Source organism: Pseudopodoces humilis, chromosome 19 (assembly GCF_049639895.1).
Source record: "Pseudopodoces humilis isolate 2021_Gansu_Grassland_sample_001 chromosome 19, ASM4963989v1, whole genome shotgun sequence".
Lineage (NCBI taxonomy): Eukaryota > Metazoa > Chordata > Aves > Passeriformes > Paridae > Pseudopodoces > Pseudopodoces humilis.
Genome location: NC_142218.1, coordinates 14,945,291 through 14,966,541, shown reverse-complemented (window position 1 = coordinate 14,966,541; position 21,251 = coordinate 14,945,291). Strand labels below are relative to the sequence as shown.

The window sequence follows — 21,251 nt, the reverse complement described above, 5'->3', positions numbered from 1 at the left end:
TAGACAATTTATCCTAAAATAAGTACATTCATCTCCCAGTATTTCTACTGTCTAGGACAGACTACTAGGACATATTCTCTAGAGTAGGGTTTAGATGGATTGAGACTCCCTTGAGAGCCCTTCACAGATTTTAATTGACTTGATTGTTCGGCAAACTTTTCTTGATGTCGTATGCAAATTTATTTTTTTGCTCAATTTCATCCTATCACTTCCTATTATGCCTGACTGAAGTGCTCAAAACAATTCTCCTCTCTGTCTCCTGACAATGAGGATGTAGCACAAACATCTCTTATTAGCATATCTATACTGTGGAATTTATTGGTAATTTTGACTATTAAATGTCAACTCTAAGTTTTAACAAACAGAGTTGACATTTTATACTTCTTCTGAAGAGAAAACAGTGATGGAAAAAAAGCTGTATTTCCCCATACTACTTGCTGGGCAATGTTGCAGTAGAAACAATAACTTTTCCTCCAGTTCCTCAAATAACATTGCAAATTCATAAAACAATGGCTTGCTCCCATGCAGCTAAAATTTCAGCTCAAGACTTCTGATGACAATAACTACTGCTTATAATATTCCTTTATGTTTAGTATTTTTACAAAGAACAGGACATTATAATTGCTCTGAATACTAAATCTGACATAGAAGCCACAGGAGGAAAAGAACATCTGGAAAATTCTTATTCATATAAATTGGATCCAAACACCTAAGGAGCAACAGACTCATTTCACAGGTGCATTGAACTACATGTTCAGTAGAGCCAGAAGTATGGCATCTGGCTTTTGACAGTAAAAAAATGAACTAGTGCAGCCTAAGTAGTCCATTACTGAATGTAGCTTGGTAAGTCATGCATATCCTGTCTGCAAGAACAGTTTTATTTCACAAAGTTATCCTGACAGCCCTCAGTGCTGCTGGGATATGAGGCAATGCCAGTGTGATAACAGACACATTAGCACGTGGACCCATTTACCTTCACCCTTTGTCCACAGAATGTGTTACAGTCCCTTGGAAAGGGGTTCTCTGACCCATACTGTATGAGAAAGCAATGACAGAGTCAATTTTGCCAAGAGTGGTGAACTCTCTGGAGGTAGCCATGCTTTGCCTTTGCACTGCTCTGGTAAACTTACAAAATCCTCTCCTGTGCATGTCAAGACCATGTATTGATACTACCCTAAATTTTTTTTCCCCATTAATTTCTTCTATATAACTTGTATCCAAAGTGAACATATTGTCATATCTGCCCAAAACAGTTATGCAACAAGGGAAATGACACACAATCAATGAGCTTTATGCCCATATGCACACAGCTTGCCTCCAGTAAAAACTGCACGTGTTTCTCCAGTGTATTTTTGTTAAGAGGAGGGATATACTGAGTTAACAGAATTTTAGTTTCCCATTACTGCAGGTAATTCCAACAACAACAAAATTCATTAAAGAGAGAATTCAAAGCCGTATGTATTTGAACAAGACCAATCTCTTATGTACTTTGTAGGTTCTCATCACTAATGAATCCCAAACCACATTCTCTTTGGGAAATAAAACATTAAAACAGCCTAAGTGGTTTTCTTAATGATAGTCAGGAATCAATACAGAACATTTTTATCAGCAATTTCCTGACTGACAGTCAATCTCATAAAAGCTGTAATAAAGCTTTGACCAAAGGCCACAGAAAGAGCCATTCGAGTTACACGCTGGCATTGACGATGAGGTGAAGGATGTTGACACAGTTAAGGTGTTGAGCTTAGCCCAGTTACAACTGCTTACGAGCAGTCAGGGGTTACAATGCCTTACCTGGCCAAGCTGTTCACAAGCTGTTTGATACTCAGCTCGCTGACAGAGGTCTTTCACACGCTGGAATTTGGGTAGAAAGTTTTCTTCTTGGGCATCTACCTTCTCGTTCTCCCTTTTATGCAGCAGTTTACTGAGAAAGAAATAAAACCATTATTCTTACTAAATCAGGCAAAACCTGATTTAGTACGGGTTGCTGTGTGCTCTTAGGAGTCACAGCCATTCTCTGTTCTAAGCAAACACAAGCATCTGGCCTTTTCTCACAAAGCCCCACCAGACCCAAATCCAAGATTTGGACTCTGCCTTGCACAGAAAACAGATACACTTCACTGCTGCTCAGTGCTGGAAGAGTAATTTCCTGGGATGGATAAACTGGATTAGTTGGATATCTGGATTGCTATTTGGTAATAGAAGAATAATGAACACTGTAAATAATGGATTTTTTTTAAGGATAAGGTGTGGTAGGGCTCTCTATAGTTGAGGGTGTGATGCTGTGCTGCATCCCTGCCCTGCTGTGGAGTGAAAGGGGCCCCGGGTGCCCCAGTGACTGAGCAGTGTTCTCGTCCCTGGTCCCATGCCTGGTTCCCTTGTGGGCTGGGTGTTCAGTGTTGGTGGCTCACAGGCTGTGCCATGGTGGCGGACAACACATGTGGCTGTACCAGTGACATGTCAGGAAGGATCTGAGTGAGTTGCTTAGATACAGACATTAAGCCTTCTCTCCTAAGTCTGTTTTCTTCCATTGATGTTGTTGCATTAACCTAATATTAACTCTAACATACAAATATAGTTAGCTGAAAAGATTCAGAGGAGTAATTTTCCAAGTCCATACCATCTCTGGTAGCCAAAACTTAACAGTTCAGTAGAAGCTAGCATTTAGCCTGTCCAATAACATACAAGTTATTCATGTCCTGTTTTCAGGAAGCATATAAAAACATATAAAATCAAGACACTGTGTTACATGTCGGGTTACAAGCAGTGACAACTGTCAATATAGAGAGACTACATCTCATTCCACAGGGCTGCACTTTGCAAATCCCTCATGCCTCCATTTATATATTAAGTCAGAGGTGTAGAGCGAATGGCCGGCAGATGAAGATGCAGAGAGGGTTGTTCATAATCCCATGATACAAGCAGGAGGGCAGGGGACAGCAGCTGAAAGCAAAATGGGATGTCTTCCCATCCCTCAATCCAAGTAAACTCCCATTCCCCCACTACAAGAGCACAATTTAAGCGGGTTGTAGGCAGAGGCCATCCATTCCCTCCAATCACACAATCACTGCCATTAGGCATACTGCAGCCGTGTCCCTGCTGGCACAGCTAAATGGCTTCAAACTGCAGCAGAGTGCTGCTTTGGCTTTAGCTATTCAATATCCTTCTATTTAAAAAGGCTGGGCTTTGTGATTAACACTTTCCTTACCCTCTTTCCACTAGGAATGAGTCTCTCCACACTTTCATCTTTTTCTTTAAATGAAACCTAGGAGAAAATGAAGAGAGGAAAACACAATTCCCACAAAACCAATAACCAAGTTATGACCTAGGTTTCTCTCCCACCCCTAATTCCAACAAGAAACATGCCACGTAACTGCACAAGAGGACACCCAACTCTATGAAGCAGGGACGTACACCTCTCCACTGAAAACCATAGGATATCTTTTTCTCACAAGAACAAAATCCACAACAGGTTTACACAGTACAATTTCTTCACCATAAGCATGTTTAAGGCACAAGGGATTAACTGAATTTTCCTTGTTCACAAAGGATCACAAATTAAGCCTGACTCAAATTTTGGCTCTTATCCTGCATCTACTGAAAAAGTATCCTATTCTAAAGCAGCTGTCCCAGTCCCCCTTTCCCTCCACCCAGCTACTTGTAAAGCAAATAGTTCTCCTTCCCTTTTTATGCTGATTTTCTCTTGCAAGCATTCTCTAGCAAGTCTAATTCTCTTCCTCAGTCTTTTTCCAATGGAAGTACTGATAGAAAATCTTAAATAAAAACTGCAGTTTTTTAGTGCTAGCCTGTCCTTATATTATAGCATGATACACAACTAATGCCTTCAATTATTTTACCACTTATTCAATATGAAATGCTTTGCTAAAAATGATGCCACAAAGACATTTATATCTTTAACTTACATAGCTAAAGACCTTCATGTGTAGCCCTCTCACATCTACACAGACTACATTTAGTATATACAGATGCCACATATGCCATACATCTAGAATATGAACATGCCAAAATGAAAATAAATAACTGACATGAGTTGTATATGCCTTCAGTATACAATACATACAATAATAGTCTTCAGACTTTCCAATGTATTATGTACTCAGATAGATGGTAATTTTATTATCTTTTCCTTTAAATTCTTTTCATGCTGCTGAACACCTGATCAGTCTCTTGTACAAACACATGCATGTCTCCATGCAGCATTTCCAATTCTTACCTATTTACTGGTCTCTCAGAATCCAGCAGCTTTAGAATGGATTTACCATCCATATCAGACGGAATATCCAATCCAGCAATATCTAGAATTGTGGGTGCAAGATCAATATTCAAAACAATGTGAGGATTCCTGAAGAAAACATAGGACAAAACAGTTCAAAGTCTATACAATAATGCCAAGCAACTCCAGCTTCCACAGAGTCCAAGGACCTGAAAAGGCTTATTTTGTGCAAATAAAAGAGGATACAATCTGATTTTTTCATGAAGGGAATTAACATATAATATGTAGATAAGATGCATAAATTCAAAGGGACTAATACAAATATTTAAAACATTAGTACAGAGCATTTTTGAGAAAGCAAAATAGTTCATAAGGTAAAGTTAACTTATTTTTGCAAAAGACTGTTTAAAAACCATTGGAAAAATTGTTTGGGTGTCTTACAGGATCAAAATGTCTGCCAAATATATGGATGACTTTCTTAAAAAGTAGATCTGGCAGGTAGCACATGCTTTACCTGTTTCAAAATCTGGTATAAAAATGAGTACCTCAGTTCCTACTGTAGGCACGTTCTGAAGAGAACATGAGAAATATATTGCTAGGCACTATTAATAACTAAAAGTGACAATTTACAGTGTGAGACAGAAAAAATAAATGGATTCTGCAAAAACTAACAAATAGCCATTCTCTGGTGCTTTGCAGACTATGGCATGTGCTCCTCAGCCACCCCAGTTAACAGTACATCTGAATTCAAACCGACTTCAGATTTGAATAAAATACTAGCATCAACTCCCAAGTAGTCAGATAGCATCTATCCCCAAACCCACTGAACTGTCACAGCTAAATATAAGTTCATCTATCAGAGCATCTAGCTCTGATGTACGAACTTATATCCACTCAGCCCAGAATTCAGTAGCTAAATGAATGCCCAAGTTTTTAATCATGCGACTTGGTTTTACTATAGGTCTGCTTCTGCAGAAGTGTTTTCCATTCATTCTCACAGAATCAGAGTATCCTGAGTTGGAAAGGACCTACAAGGATCTCTGACTCCAACTCGCACAAGCTTGGATAGCCTCAAGAATCCCAATACGTGCCTGAAAGGGTTGTCCAAAACACTTCTTGAGCTCTGGCAGGTTCAGTGCCATGACCAAACCAAACTCTTCCCTGTCAGAAATTCATGCTGTTGCCTTGTGTCACTAGTCACCAGAGAGAAGGTGTTGGTGCATACTGTTTTGCTTCCACTCATGAAGAAGTTGTATACTGCTATGGGGTCTCCCCTCAGTCTCCTCTTCTCCAGGCTGAAAAAGCCAAATTACCTCAGCTGCACTTCACAAGGCCCTTCAGCATCTTTGCAGTCTCATTTGGATGGTCTCTAAGTAGTTTTGTATCCTTCTAATATTGTGGTATCCCAAACTGCCCCCAGCACTCAAGGTGAGGCTGCCCCAGTGCAGAGCAGAGCAATCCCCTCCCTTACCCAGCCAGCAATGCTGGGCCTGATGCTCCCCAGGTCATGGCTGGCTCTCCTGGTTGCCAGGGCACTGCTGACCCACACTTGATGTTCTGTCGCCCAGGACCCCCATGGCTCTTTCCACAGCTGCTCTCCAGCTTCTCTCCCCCCAGCCTGCCTGTATCTCCAGGGATGTTCTGTCACAGGTGCAGATTCCAAAACTTGCCCATCAACTTCAGACAGTTGATGCTTGCCCATCTGTCTAATTTGTCAATGTCTCTCTGCGGGGACTCTCTGCCTTTGCAAGGGTCAACAGCTCCTCCCAATTTAGTATCATCAGCAAATTTACTTTGTATTCCTTCATGTCCGGCACCCCAGGTGTTTATTACATAGAACCTTAAACACTTACTTCAGCCATGTGTGTTAAAGTTGAGTATGCAATTACTCACAATATTACATATATGAATAGTGTTCAGCAGCTGTGTGCTATTGCTTTTCGTTCCTTGAAACACAAGGATTGAAAATCAAGGCCCTTGACTTCTTAAAAATGGGGCGGGGGGGGAGATAACAAACATACTGCTACACAGTGCTCTACAGCACTAAGCATATAGAATCACTGTGTTATGATGTGCAGGCACAAAGGAAGGATGGGACCAGATAGGCTGCAATAAATAATAGTGCAGAATTCCAGCTCAAAATATAGGACAGAAGAAAGCTGCTTAAGTTGTGCTATTTAATGAGATACTATTTAACAATTACTACATCCTTGAGAGAGTAAGCAAACAGGCACTGACAAGAGCATAGGTGATGAATTAAATTGATGTACCTGATTTGATTTTAATTATTAATAATTATGATGTAGCATATTTGGTAACAGGAATAAGAGGTTAATAATGACTTGCTATGGTGATTGCTATCAAAATTTCCCTGGTACCAAAAGGGAATAATGGGAATTATTCTGCAGGAAAAACAAAATTCACACAAAACATGGATGACTGAAGTTCTACCATTTAAAGAAAATCAGGCTGAGAGGGAAGATCCATTTATCATCTGATATATTCCCTCTCCAAGGTGTTTTATCCTATTTTTCCTATTTGCACTACTGACAGGCTCTGTTCTGCAAGACTCTGTCAGGCTGACTATTTAAATTCTAACAGAAACATATTTTCATCTTCAGAAGTCTTTGAAAAATAAAATTTAGTGGGAAGGTTTCAGAGCTTTTATGGATATCTGGATGTAAGGATTCTTGGTCTACAGTAGACACAACGTGGCTGGTCTCTAGCCTTATATGTTGCAGAAGCACTAGCTCAGTCACTTGGGCCATGTTAGCATTGGCTCTCCAGGAAGGCCAAAAACTGCAGTCAAAGGGAAAGAGAGCAGGTTTTTAGAAGGCTATTCCAGCTCATTTGAAATTCTGGGCTGCTGCAGACAAAACTCTTTCAGTGCTGAGGTAATATGTTCAATCCCAAGTGAGGAATCCCTGTCTGCTGTTTAGAGAATATTGTTTTTTTCACATGCACAACTGCTGAAAATAAATCAGAAACACAGTGCAAAATCTACAGAATTTAACATTTTTCTGCCTTCAGATAATGAGAAGCAGTGAATTTAACCAGCACATGGAATGAGATGTTTTTAATAACTATTTGCTATCATATTACACACTACATCTATTCCTCTGTGGTAAAGAAAAAATCACGTCTGGAAGACTGTGTGCATTAATTATGCTAAAACATGCACACTGATGTAAATATTAGGCAGCAATTTGTGGCACTCTGTCCAAAATCATTACCCAAGTACAAATATTTGCTATCTGAAATAATCTGAGACATATTTTTCTGCCAAAGTAAGCAGGAGGGGCAGAACTTTGTGCCTCCGTTTGGCTGCCATATCAAGACGACTAGAGATGTGAACAGGAAGTTTCCAGGTCACAACACACACAAAAGCAAAGAACTTACAAGGACCCAGCCTCCACATTTGGTCCTCGGATGTAGAAAGGAACTCTGATATCAAACTCATATGGCATGGACTTCCCTTTCACCAGCCCAAACTGCCCAATATGATAACCATGGTCTGCTGTGTATATTAGATATGTATTTTCCAGTTCTCCTGTTTCAGTCAACATATTGTAAATCTGAAAAAAAAGGAAAACAAAATATGAAAAATTATTCCAATGAGTAGCTCCACATGTACATTGCTGGATATCACTTTCTACCTATGTGTAACACACAAATAACAACAGCTAAGTATGGCACTGAGTTGTAACAATAAACCACTCTGAATAATATATAATCACATCTTAATTTTACTAGCTGAATACTGTGGCTATTACAAAATAAAATTCTGTTTTACGGTAAAACGCATTAGCATGCCATTTCAAAAATGTTTGAGTTCAACATTTTCCGTGAGAGTTGTTAAGATACTACTAAATACATACAGTAACAGAGTTAAAAGTTTCAAGGTGTCATTTTGAAATTTTCTCTCCAATTTTATCTTTTTCTTACAGCAAGCAGTTTCAATAAAATGATAGCCCTTTGAATCTCACATATATTCAGGCAGCACTCAACAGCCTTGCCTTCAGACAAATGACTCCCTGTTATGCAGAATGTTTGCAAAGTATCTTCCAGATAAAAATTGCTCAGTCATACTCTCTCACTATGGAGAATTACAAGGAGATTTTAAATGTGAATGCTTCTGCAGATTTACATAAGAAACTGTGTGAAATGTACCAACTTAAACATAAAAGATCAATTTTTATGTGATATTTTCACCTGAGAAAGGTGGGAAGGTGGTGAGATGCCACCAAAGCAGTGCCTCAAACAGGTGAAAAACATCAGCACAGTTGAAACACTTATTATGCTGGTTTGGGAGTTTATTTTTGGTTCCTTTTCAGGTTTTTTTCTGTTTGCTGGTTTGGACCTTTTTGGGTTTTGTTTTGATTTTGGAGGTTTTCTGTTGGGTTTTTTTGCATTGGGTTTTTTTTTTTTCTTTTGCTTATTTTGAGTGTGTGAGGTTTTTTTCTTGTTTTTTCTTTTTAATTATGAAAAACTTATAACACATATAATTCAGCAAAAAAAAAGATTGGGCTAACTTGGTAACTAGAACTAAAAACCAACCTAACTGATTTTGCCTGCAGTGATTCACCCAGAGTGAAACACTTTTACTGAGCAGAAAATCCAAATTGTGTAGTAAAATTACCAATTTCCCTTGATGCTGGTATCTGATCCGTCTAAACAGCTTCATTAACATGAAGCAGAGATCATATTTGCCTGAATCAGTAATTATAAGATATTAGTAACAAGCTTATGCAATGCCATCTAGATAATTTCTTTTTTGCCCTAGAGAACTCCTCTAATTTTATGTTCCAATTTTTTTTGAATAAGAATGCCAGGAGATAAGCAGAAAATTGCAACACCTTTAAATCTGCAAAACCATTCTTCTTCAGCATAGCTTTTAGTGAATCCAGACATTTTGTTGAAGACACATAGTTTGCATTAAGAAATCTCATTGTTACATGATGCAGACAATTTTAAAAGTACCAATCTATGTATTTATTTACTTCCAGTACTTAATCTCCTGGGATGGGTTTAGCCTGGGGTCATTCCAGTTAGGACTCTTGTATCATCACTTTTTACTGCTGTCATTTCCTTCTCTCAGACCTCAGTGTTACAGGATCAAAATAGATTAGTAGTTATTTTTAACAGGCTGTTGGATGACTTCATCAGAGGATATATTTTTTAGGATTTATGATGTGCAGTTTCTCAGGTAATCCCTTTCCCTTCCCCTTTAGTGGTTCTGTGACAACAAATCAGCTTGTTCACACACCTAACTCAGGTAACCTGTTTTTAAGAGATGAGGAAACTTAGACACTGAATAAAGAGACAAAATGATCAGAGGTGAGAGGATTAACAGACTATTAAAAAACTTATGCAGTCCTTCTCCTCCTTCTTTCTCTCTTATCTTCATCTGAAGGAGAATGTGGATCTTAAGAAACAAGCACCTGTTTGGCCAAAAAACAAAACAGAAGTGACTATTAATCTTACCATCTCCATAGAGTCATCCACAGACATGAGTGTTTGAAGGCGCTTTCTCTGTAGCATGTTAGTGAACTCCATGTGTATAGGTTTCATGGGACCGGTATACCTCATTATCCAGTGCTTGTCAGGGTTTGGAGCATAATTATAACTGGGAGTACTAAGGAACAGAGAGAAAACCACAATGTTTTAGCCAAGTAGAAAAAAGTCATAGTAATGAATATTAATTTCCATTTGATCAACACTATAGGAAGTACTATCTGAGGTGCACAAGAAAATATTAAGACTACTTTTAAAGTATCTTCTACATCCGTGTTATGGAACATGGGAAAAGATGAAAAGCATTCGGTGGGAATAAAATCTATGAAAACGATAAATATGCCTTATCTTTCCAGTGATTTCAGACTAACAAGTGTACATTTCAAAGCCAAGAGACTTAGCCTCAGAAGTCTTAACTCCATCAGTATCTTCAGGATGAGGCATGTATTACAGAGCTCCTACTCATGCAATTGCTTTGTTTTCACTCTGCTCGCATTAGCACCAAATACTACATCTCGTCCAAGCTGTTTAAAAATAACTAGAGAACTTATAGGTTCTACTATGTTCTTTAACAGCTTTTTGGAGTTCAGCACAACTGGTTACTTGAATATTTTCACATTTATGTACTGGAGGAGCACAGGCACTCTGCCTATTGGTATCCAATTGCATGTGAGCAGCAGAAGTGGAGACACAGCTGGATTTTAAAGACCTGTGAGGAAAAGTGGGATGAGGAAATATGGTTGCATTTTGAAGACTCATTCCAGACACCAAATCCTTTGCTTGAAGTCCCTGCAAAATCCCAAGAACCTGGTTCAGTGTCCCCCTAGAATCTCACTGTCCCTCCAAGTTCTCATGGTCCTGGGACATCATTAAAGTGATGAGGAAAAACACTGTCCATAGTTTCACATGGTTGGAAGTCCCAGCAAACACTTTTCTATGCATAATTATATTACTTTAGTTTAGCTGAACCTAAATAAAAGATTTATTTTACCATGTCAACTCTCTGCATCATCAACTCACTAAAAGCTATTATTATAGCTTACATTTGCAAGAAATATTATTCTTCCATACTATATTTATTCCTTATTACTTCAGGTTGAAGACCACCATTTTACAATTTCTTCACATCATGGCTCAAACACATCACGTGCAGAGTCTAAAACATTAAAAATTACTTTTCCTAGGTAATTTGTTTAGGCTTCTTTTTTTCATTTAAAACAATAAATTCAGTCTATGCAAATGCGCAAGCCAAGAGAGTGACACAGAAACACAGGAAAAAATATCAAATACTCATTTACTTTCCTCTTAGCAGCACAGAATTTCCTGATAAATTCCTATTTGGGACACTTCTACTTTTGGTTTTGTACAGGCAACAGAGCAGCGAGGTAAGTTATTAAGCTAAAAAATAACGTAAGTTGAAACTTCTCATCAAAATACTGCATCTCTAATGCATCTTTGAATATGAAATTCTTATGAGATCTAATATAAATAATAAACTAATAATCTGACAGTGAAATGCTTCATGCTGAAAGCCTCTGTTAGATGCTATCTGAAAAATGTGCATAGGTGGAGAGGGAAGTCTTCTTCATACAGGGAGGAAAGGACTGTGGTGCCTATTCCCTCTGTATTGTTAACAGTCTCTTGAATTTCAGGATGTTATTGTGGTTGAAATAATGACATTGCTTCTTTGAAAATGCTGACAGTTATGGAAACTGTTGCTATGTGATGCCCAGAATGAATCAAAAATGCTTTGCAAACTCCTTTTCTGCTTACTTTGTGACTTCCTGTCTGATTTGAAACCTCCCTATTTAATCCTACCAAGCCCACAATTTTCTTTTGATTACTACAAATGTAACCCCTTAATCCTTAATAGATTTGTCTGTTACATACAAAAATTAACATTTCTAGAAGCTAGCTGAGACAACTTCTCTGAATGTACCCAGAAGGGAAGCCCCAGACAGGTTGCATTTGACCTTGAAAAAGATGGATGGTAAAATGTACCCTCTATTGAAGTAACACTTCTAATCACTGTTAAACTGCCCAGCTGCCACATTCTCTACAGCTCATAATATAGGCAACAATAAAGGAAAACCACGTAGCTGAGGGATTTGCTCTGTGAATAATTTTCAAACAAGACAAGACTGCAGTTGCACAAGGAGAGGAGCTCTAGAGTCTGCAGTACAGGGCAGAATGGTATAGGGCAGAATGGTCAAACCAGCAGAACATAGTACAGAATCAAGAGAGCAGCACCATAAATTAGCCACAGAGGTACATACCAGAGCTCAGAAGCAAGGCAACACCCCAACTAAAACCCATACCACTGGCTTTTAGCTATTGCTAGCAATGCTACATGATGCAGTGTGGACATCAGTCAATGCCAAGCACTACCATCCCACTTTCCCATGGCTTTTCCACAGAATTCACTTACAGACTTCACAAGCACTGCCACAGGAAAAGGTGGACCAGGGTCGTACCACATGGGGTACTGCCTTCTGCTTTGGGGATTAGGCAGAGACTTTGTTCAGGGTATTGCTTACTGCTTTAGGGCAATTTGTAACTGTTCCACCTGCATTCTGATCCTTCCTTACAATATCCACATGACAATGAAACTGTAAGAACTGCCTGCAACCCTTTATCATTGACAGATTTATCTGTCCTGGAATTTGGGAACAAAGGCGAAAATGGAAAGTAGAGAACTAATTTGCATCATTCCCTCACTGTATGTACATGTTCTGCATTTTTACATTTACTCTTAAACCCAGGCCAGTGAAAACTCTGTCAGATTACTATTATTATCATTATTATTGTCATTATGCAGTGTTGGAAAAATTGTTTAGGAGACAATTGTCAAGTTCACAAAATACATGAGATATACGTAAAATCCTATTTTATGTTCATATCCAAAAGAAAAACATGGTTCCTTAATCTACCAGGATAATTTCTTTTTTTTCAAACAAAATTCCTTTTCACAAAGTGATACTTCCTGTGTAATTGTTATCATTGTAAGAAAAGCCACTTAAAATTAAAAAAGAAAAAAAAAATTGGAAGTACTTTACAATTAGGAAGATAAACCTAATTTGCATGAACAATAAAATTTCGAAAGAAAATAAAGAGCAAAAGAAAAATAGATGTATATAGTCTGTATTTTTCATTGCTTCAATCCTTCTACTCTTTTTCATTCAGCTAGGAAGTAAATTGCTACACAATGTTGCATGATAATCATTTCCAAGATCCAAATGCCTTCCAAAGGAATCTAATAAAACTAAAGTCAATATTGGATATAAGCCATGAGAAGTTCCTCACTGGGCATTTCTGCAATTTTCATTTCAATGAAAATGGAAGAGCATAAGATGGCAAGCAAACCAGAAACACTTCATTGCTGTATATCTGTGCCACAGAGTCTCTTGGGCACAGCAGAAAATAATAAAATATATAATTCTAAGTTACACGGTAACCAGACAATACAACAAAAGAAGCTTTTCCTCTCAGACTCTATTTTAAATAAAACCAAAAAAGGCACAAATGGCTTTTACTGGACTTTGAGCTAGGCCTGAGGAGCTTTGGGCACCAAGTGACAATTATTTCCACTAGTTCCCAGCTCCTCTACAAATCCAAAGTAAAACAGAATTCCCCTTAAAAAGGGAGGGGAGGAGGCAGCACATAGGAAGAAAGTTAGAGATACTGAACATCAAGGAAGGCATGAAGCCAGTAATTAGAAAACTGTAGGAATGTTTTCAGTTGCATCAAGAGGTGATTTGGGAGAAGCATTCATTTTATCTCCATGTAAGGAGACACCTGCAATGCAGCATTAAAAGCTGAACATGCAAAATGTTTCTGTGCTATAAACAAGGAACATCTCAACATGGAGCTTATGAACACGTTCCTTCAGGAACCAGGTGATACTGCTTTCCAGAGCTATTCAAGACATTGTATTGGGCGATGTACAGACGTACCTCATTCAGAAATAGCCTTGTGCTGCAGGCCTGTATTTCCATTCTTTCCATATATGAAACAGGAGTAATACATATTGCATACTATAGTTCATAAGTAAGGACAGGGAGATAGAGTTTCTTCCCCTGAAGAGATTATAGCCCAAGAATGAGATTTTGATCACCATACTCAGAATAAAAGGTGCTTTACTTCCCAAACAGGCTGTAACAACGTCCAATGAATTCGACATGAATCTTCCCATTTATCTCAATGAGCTACAATTCTGAGTTCTAGATGCAGCAGCCATTCTCAAGACACTTGTACTAGTCTGAAGAGGTACCAAAAATAAAACCCAAAACTGGAAAATCTTCTTATATATTTGTGACAACGTTATGCTAAGAGTACTATAAAGAAAACATTGTTCCCCCTAAGGTACCCAGAACTTCCATATTCCAGAACCTGAAAATCAATCAAAATTTTGGTTTTTCCTTACATGTGTTCTGAGGCATTAGGAAAGAGTTGTGAGTACTGAGGGGCTGAATCTTCAGGACCATGAGGAGCAGCATGGCTTATAACCATCAGTACGGGCCTGTGAGGATACATCTTCTTTGATATTCTAAAGAAGGTAATACTGTCATTGGTAATCAGATCAGTCAGATAATCCTGCAAGAAGAAGCAAAAGTATAATGAGACACTTGAAAAGGAATTCCAAACTGGAGTGCAATAGGAAAGAGAGGACTGAGGCATCATAAGAAATAGGAAAAAAGAAGCTACTTCACTTAGAATGGTACAAAGAGGAATTAAGTTACAGATGCTAAAAATTAAAAAAACTAGAACCAAATAATTATTTCTTCACTGCCTAGAAATACAAAAACCAACAGCTTCTAGCTTTTTCCCAGAACCAAATGGCACTAAAGGAGATCAAACAGTACCCTTTCTTCCTAAAGTGGGTAACTACATTATAAAAACACAATACTAAATACAATGACCAGGTCTGAATTTAAAAAAATAAATATCAGTGTCACTATCTTCAAGGTGTATAGTCCAATCTTACATTATATAAATAATTTGAAAATCCGAATGGCTCAATGTTCGGGTTTTTTTTACCTTCTTCTGAACCAGAAATCACTAACATGAGAAGATGGTGGGCAAACTGAACCAAAGACTTCATTCAATATTACAGTGACAATCTGACAGAGATATAGCTCTATCACACACATTGTTGAAAATTTAGAAAACTTCCTGCAGAAGAGTTGGACTATCTCTATATTTTCTAAGAAGCATCATTATCATTCTTATGATATCTGCAAGAGCTATAGGGATTGAAGACAGGATTTTTAATGACAAGCTATGCTCTCCCTTAGATGCTTCCCAGGAAACACTACAAATATAAGTACCCCTCAAATAGGAGTAGGATATGAAACTACACCTTAAAAAAAACCCAAACAACTGTCATGTTACAGCAGAATGTAAAATCAGACATAACATCTGACTCTGGTCAAGCCAACAAGTACAAGGTGTGGTACAGACTGGATTGCATCTCCTTTTGAGTACAGCTTTCTGTCCACGGTTAAGACACTTGCTCCTCTTCACCTCTGTCAGTGTCCTTGGTCTGAGAAGTCAGCTTGTCATTCAAAGGAAGCCTTTTCAATGGACTATATTTACTTCCCCCAAGTTACTTCTTGTCTATCCCAGAACAAGGCTGGCAAAGAATCCTTTTATAATTTTACACACTGTTCCCAACACAAGGCATGACTGTTACAAAACTGCCATAATATGATTATTACTGGGATGGCATTTTCACTCTAAATAGGGATTAAATGAAGGACTGTAACTCATAAAAGTACACAAGGGAAGGGAAAATGTACCAAAGCAAAACTGACTTCTGAACATGTTCAGTGCGTGAGACAATATTCATAGTTGAGAGAGAATATGTAAGTGCTCTCAAAAATGCACTGCCATTAATCTTCATCATGCTGCTTCTTTAAGCTGGTCAATCACTTTAAGTGTGCAACTCATCTTTGATTCAGCCATTAGAAGAGTATAGTTTTCCAATTTCATTTTAAAGATACATGTTTCCACATGGTCAAAGTGAAAATCACTGCAAACCTAGCATTTATCAGGCCAGGAGACCAACCAGAAACATTTAACTGAACTGATTTCTTGAAGGTTTTTTAAAGGTCCATATTGTAGAGGTTGTAGCTGTACAAAGTTAAAATTAATCTAAAAAATGTTGACAGAAACTGATAAAGAAAAATCAAAGTAGAATATATCCTATAAGAAAATCTGAAATAATTTTCAGAGGAGTTTAGCAGTTAGAGGACATAATAATGAGTGTTTTTTTCCCCCAGTTTTCCACTGGCATATAATTAACATGAACCATGTTAAATAGATAGGACTGGAAAAAAAAACAAAGAAAATCTGATTATTTTGGTCATAGATGGAAAAATCACATTTCCAGCAACAAAAATACCAGGAAAGAAAGAGAAAGAATCTTCCATTTCAGCTTCTGTTTGCTCATTTGAATTCCAGTGTTAACCAGTGCTGTTGTTCTACACACTGTTTTTTACTGTAGCTGTTTATTATGCAAGAATATAAAGATTATAAAAAGTTTCTATTTTCCTCATTCTTATTTTTTATTTATTACCAAACTCATAAGAAAACCTAAAACAAGTGAAAACAAACATTTTCAAGTCTTGCATACACAAAACAGAGCTGAAGGTATTGGAACATAAAGCCCACTTTTGGCTCCTTGGTACAATGGAGATGGAGAACAGTGCTTATGAAATCACTTGACTGACACTGTCCCACACAACATATATTTCCATCATAACTTTTCAGTACACAGCTGTAAAGATTACCTCTGTCATTCTTCAAAGATCAGAAGGAAAATAAGACAAATAATTCTGTACATTAGTCTGCTCATTTCCATTAGCAGCTGGTGATGGAAAAGGTAAGCCTAGAAGACTGTGAGGTTTTATCTCTCAGGACAAAGTACATTCAATTATAGAAGTCAAATAGGGCACAGGGAAGTGGAAATCCCAGACAGGAAATCCCAGACATCAACATTTTAAAGGAGAAACTGGCTGTGAACACTATGCTAATGAAACAAACAGGAAGGCAGGATTTGCGATCAATAAGAGAAAGCGAACAAAGCACGTGTTAAACAAAGACACATTACAAATCACTCCAGAGTGATTCAACTTCCTTAGTTATACACTAAAACTAGAGCAGTTTATGGATAGGTTTAGTTACCATGATACTTCAGAGTCACTTCTGCCTACTTTAGGATTTCACTAAAGTTGGTTCCTTGGGAAAGGAACACTTTTAGCTGAAATAAGCATATACCTGACTGCAAACAGATATTGAGCTGTAACATGTTAGATGAGAAAAAAAAAATAAAACTGCATTTAACACTGGCTATGAAGTATTTTTGTATGTTTGGCCAGGATATAACATCCTTGAAAGGATATTAAAAAACATATGCATTTGTATGCATAGAAATACAAACATAATAGTTAAATTCTCCACTCATTCAGAATTATCATAAATTTTACCAAGATTCTGTGAATAGTCCATAATATCATGGCTGTGAAAGAAGTTCCTTAAACTAAAAGGGTGGGTGTAGCTGGAGGGAAATAGATTCTTATCTCATTAATGCTTGTCTAACTCCACTGCCACAATAATTGTTGTACAAAGCACAGAAATAATTAACATGAAGAATTTAAGTGTACTTTCACATCTTCAGCTTCTAACATTTAAAACAGTCTCAGAACATTGTACGTGTTTCCACTGTTATTAACAATGTTTTCGGTAACATAACCCTCCCAGAATGGAAGGTAACAATGTCCCAACACTCCTGTTACTGGTTGTAGATAATGTTACACATAGCAGCTTTCAAGTACAAAAAGAGCTGAAACCATATAGTGCAGCTTTCTTGTGGTCACGTCCAAATGTTAATAGAAATAAATCAACAGGACCTACCCTGGAGTAGTCATATCCATGCTTCTCCTTCACTCCATTTCTACAGAGCGTGTAGTTGTAAAATCGAGAATTTTTAAGTAATCCAACCCATTCTTTCCAACCAGGAGGTACATAAGAGCCATTGTATTCATTAAGGTACTTTCCAAAGAAAGCTAGGAGTAGAGAAAGCAGAAGCATAGTAAGAAAGCATAATAGAAACACAAAAGCTAAATAGATTCCTTCCTTTCTGTTTTTTCTTGCAATAATTTTGTTCTCTCCATTACAACAGATCTAAGATAAGAAATAAGTTCTGAGTCTTAAGTTATTTATACCTCCATAATGCAGATATTTTAATTTATAGCCTATGTACAGGAGAAACTGCACCATGACTACCATTCTACTTTCTTTTTCAGTGCCTGATAAATTTGGAGTCAGATCACATATTCTTCCTCCCAGACTCTTTCATATCTTTGCGTATCTTTCATGCTGCTGAGCTGCATCTATCCATCTATTAGTGTCCCATGAAATTGCACTTACCACCAAGAGTGTGAAATTAAAACTCATGTCTTAAGTTATTAACACTCTACATTTAAACGTGAATGCTGTGCATTAGGTATTTTGAAAATGTATTTAGAGCACTGCTTTTCTGACCTATTTCAACAGCCAATTTTCCATATAAGTAACTTGGGTTTTGAGCATGAATGTTAATCACATATAAAGATTTGTTTATCTCTCAAAAATATTTTACATCTGTATCTGACACCAGCTTTCCCCAGCTCAAAGCTGAACATTTGCCAAATCCCTTAGTATAGGGATGGAGCAGGTAAAGAGAGGGAACACTTCTGTCCTTTTTTCTGATGTATATATAGTAAAAATTACTTTTAATACTTTTTGTCCCCTGAGAGACAATTGGAGGAAAGCAGATGAGGAAGTACTCTCAGCATTGCATGGAACAACCAGTTAGCCCAAAGGTCAACTACATTTCGCATTCACATCATGTCCAAATATACTGTTAGACTGGCAGTGTACAGTGGAATAAACCTAGTGAAATGAATAGATTTACTGCAGAAATATGGGGGTTCTGAGATAAAATAAAATATCATTTAGTATTAAATTTGGTTCAGTGGGTAAGATTTTTTCAAGAAATATCAATGCTCTTTAGGTATCAAAATAACTGCCCAGATTTTCCAAAAATCAGTAATTCCCAAGTGCTGAAGCCCCCTTCAAAATGATCAACAAAATGGTCCCAAGTCAGCACCTTTTGTGACAACGCAAAATATGACACTACTCTAAGGATTAGAATATATGGCATTAGTATAACTACTGGTTACTGCAGGAAATCTAATGGGTTGCATAAAACATACAGTGAGTGCCTCAATCTTAGTAGTATTTTCAAGGATGCAGAGGGGCTTAAGACTACATTTTGTTATCAGATCCCTTTAGTTCCATCAGTTTCAAGACGCTAAGGAAGGCGGGGTTCTGAGTACTTTTTATTATTTCTTTTGCATGTCTGCAACAGTCCTTGAAATGATGAATTCATTGAGGTACTTCACCAAGCAGACAAAGAGGAGAAACACAGGAGTGTATACACACATCCATTTTAGTCTACTGCACACTGATCGCAAATTTTTCTCTACCTTAGAGCACACTGACAGCACTGTGTGCTGTCACATGCTCCATCCACCATTATCACAGGGACACAGAGTATTTCTAAAGACAAAAGCCTTTACATGGGCAGCTCTTCTCTGTAACAGGAATAAAAAATACCATTTAATTAATGAAACATAATGTTTGTAAAAAACCACATTGTACAGTGACTCGTAACCACTGCCGTTAGAAGAACCTATAGGTTGTTATGTCAGGGGACTAGTCTGATATGTAGCAGGACAAAGGCAAAGCACAGTAATCTTAGTGACACCTTTGTTCTTCCTCCTGAATTTGCACTGCACATTCCTCAGCTGTGGTCAAGGATCAGTGCCAAGATCTATTTACCAAATCAGGGGAATTGGCTGGAGGGGAGCAGATGAAGCCAAATAAAAATACTCAAACCAAATACCTCAAAATGGTCAACAAGGAATCAAACCAAAGAATGTTGATAGTGAGCCAAGTCTTGCTTCTCAGTCCTTCTCAGATAAGCAAATTCCCAAGGGAACTGTGACCAAAGTCCCTTTCACTAATGCCTATGACAGCTTACAAAAGTTTAAACACAACTAGAACCTAAGGTATAAATATCTTTCTGAATATCCTTCTCGGGCACCCTTTGAAAGTTAAAAGGAAAAAATGTAGAAATGGCAATCTTTATGTCTTTATTACAATTCAGGACATGATGTCTCAGTGTATCACAAGAGCATGATTTCCTGCAGCAGGCAGCAGAAGAAACAGCATCAGTGCTTGCTGGTGCCACAGCTGAGCGCCCTGCCTTAAACACACCTCACCAGCGCCGTTTGGTCTGCTCAGATGCCTTAGCAGCCAATCCTGACAATTCAGATTTGCCATAAAACATTTCCTAATGTCAAAAGCACAACAGTGAGACATTTTAATAAAAACTTACATGGGCATCACTCCTCTTTTTTAAACCACGAACACAGAAGAATCTTAGCATCTAGATTTTCCTCCTCTTTCCACACACAAGATTTCTTCCTCATTCACATATAAAACCCAAAAACCTCCCCAACAGTAGATTGTTAGACTTTTTTTAATTACTTTTCTAATAATTTTTTACTCTAAGCAGAAGTTCATCCAGCTTAATGCTGAATCTTTCCTACTGGGCAGGTGGGGGAAGGAAAAAAAAAGGTAAAAAATACCTTATTACTGCTGACATCCTTCATAGTGGATAACTCCAGACTTTAACTGGAGAACAAGAAATGAATGCCAGGCACCAATTATGGAAATTTCCATTTAAATTTGTATAACAGTGTCTCATTTAACTACAAGAATGAGGATCTCCTTTTCACCTTATGATCATTTTGTACTTGTAAAAAACCCTTTTCCTATGTGTTCCAATAAATTTAGTTTCCAAATTAAGAGAGGTAGACTAAAAATATAATATAGGCTCACTAAGATCTTGGGCCTAAATTTAAACATTAAGTTAATGTAAAAAATATAAGACATATGAAAACCAGGACACTTGCAATAGCTATTCAAGTCAGTAAAAATTGCAGGATCTTGAAAGACAACCACTAAATATAAAAAGCATTACAACAGACAAAGCTCAGTAAACACAAACTAAATAATCTGTGAAGAATAAATCATTAAGCGCATTAACTCAAACCATTAACTCATATGCTTATCAGTATTGCTGCCAGGAACAATAAACGGAGAGAAACAGCAAGCAATTAATAGATAGGTGCACTTCCCCTAGTTTATTTCTTTCCAGATTATTTCAGGTCTTCATTTTAGAAAAACAATACAAGGAAATCCCTTTTTAAGCCCAAGACTTTTAAGTAATAACACACAAAACTCACTTGAATAGTTAAAGATAAAATAATGATCTTGTTACAATTACTATTCAAGGCTTATACTAGTTTTGGGAAACATCAAATAACTATGAATTCAAGGGAAAACATGCATACTATTAATAATAGAGTATAATAGAATACTGCAGTACATA

The 21,251-nt window shown here is 37.4% G+C and overlaps 1 protein-coding gene across 5 annotated transcripts in view; it reads right to left on the bottom strand.

Annotated features, from left to right (window-relative positions):
- The window catches only part of SULF2 (sulfatase 2), a 97,844-nt gene that overhangs the window by 26,200 nt on the left and 50,393 nt on the right, over positions 1-21,251 (bottom strand). For all 5 annotated transcript variants that reach the window (XM_014254129.2, XM_014254130.2, XM_014254131.2 and 2 more), the window contains exons 4-10: positions 17,663-17,814; positions 14,172-14,341; positions 9,719-9,869; positions 7,634-7,809; positions 4,235-4,363; positions 3,209-3,265; positions 1,795-1,924 (exon numbers count right to left, since the gene is read on the bottom strand). In XM_014254129.2, coding sequence (XP_014109604.1) covers positions 1,795-1,924; positions 3,209-3,265; positions 4,235-4,363; positions 7,634-7,809; positions 9,719-9,869; positions 14,172-14,341; positions 17,663-17,814 — 965 coding nt within the window. The remainder of the gene's footprint in view (positions 1-1,794; positions 1,925-3,208; positions 3,266-4,234; positions 4,364-7,633; positions 7,810-9,718; positions 9,870-14,171; positions 14,342-17,662; positions 17,815-21,251) is intronic.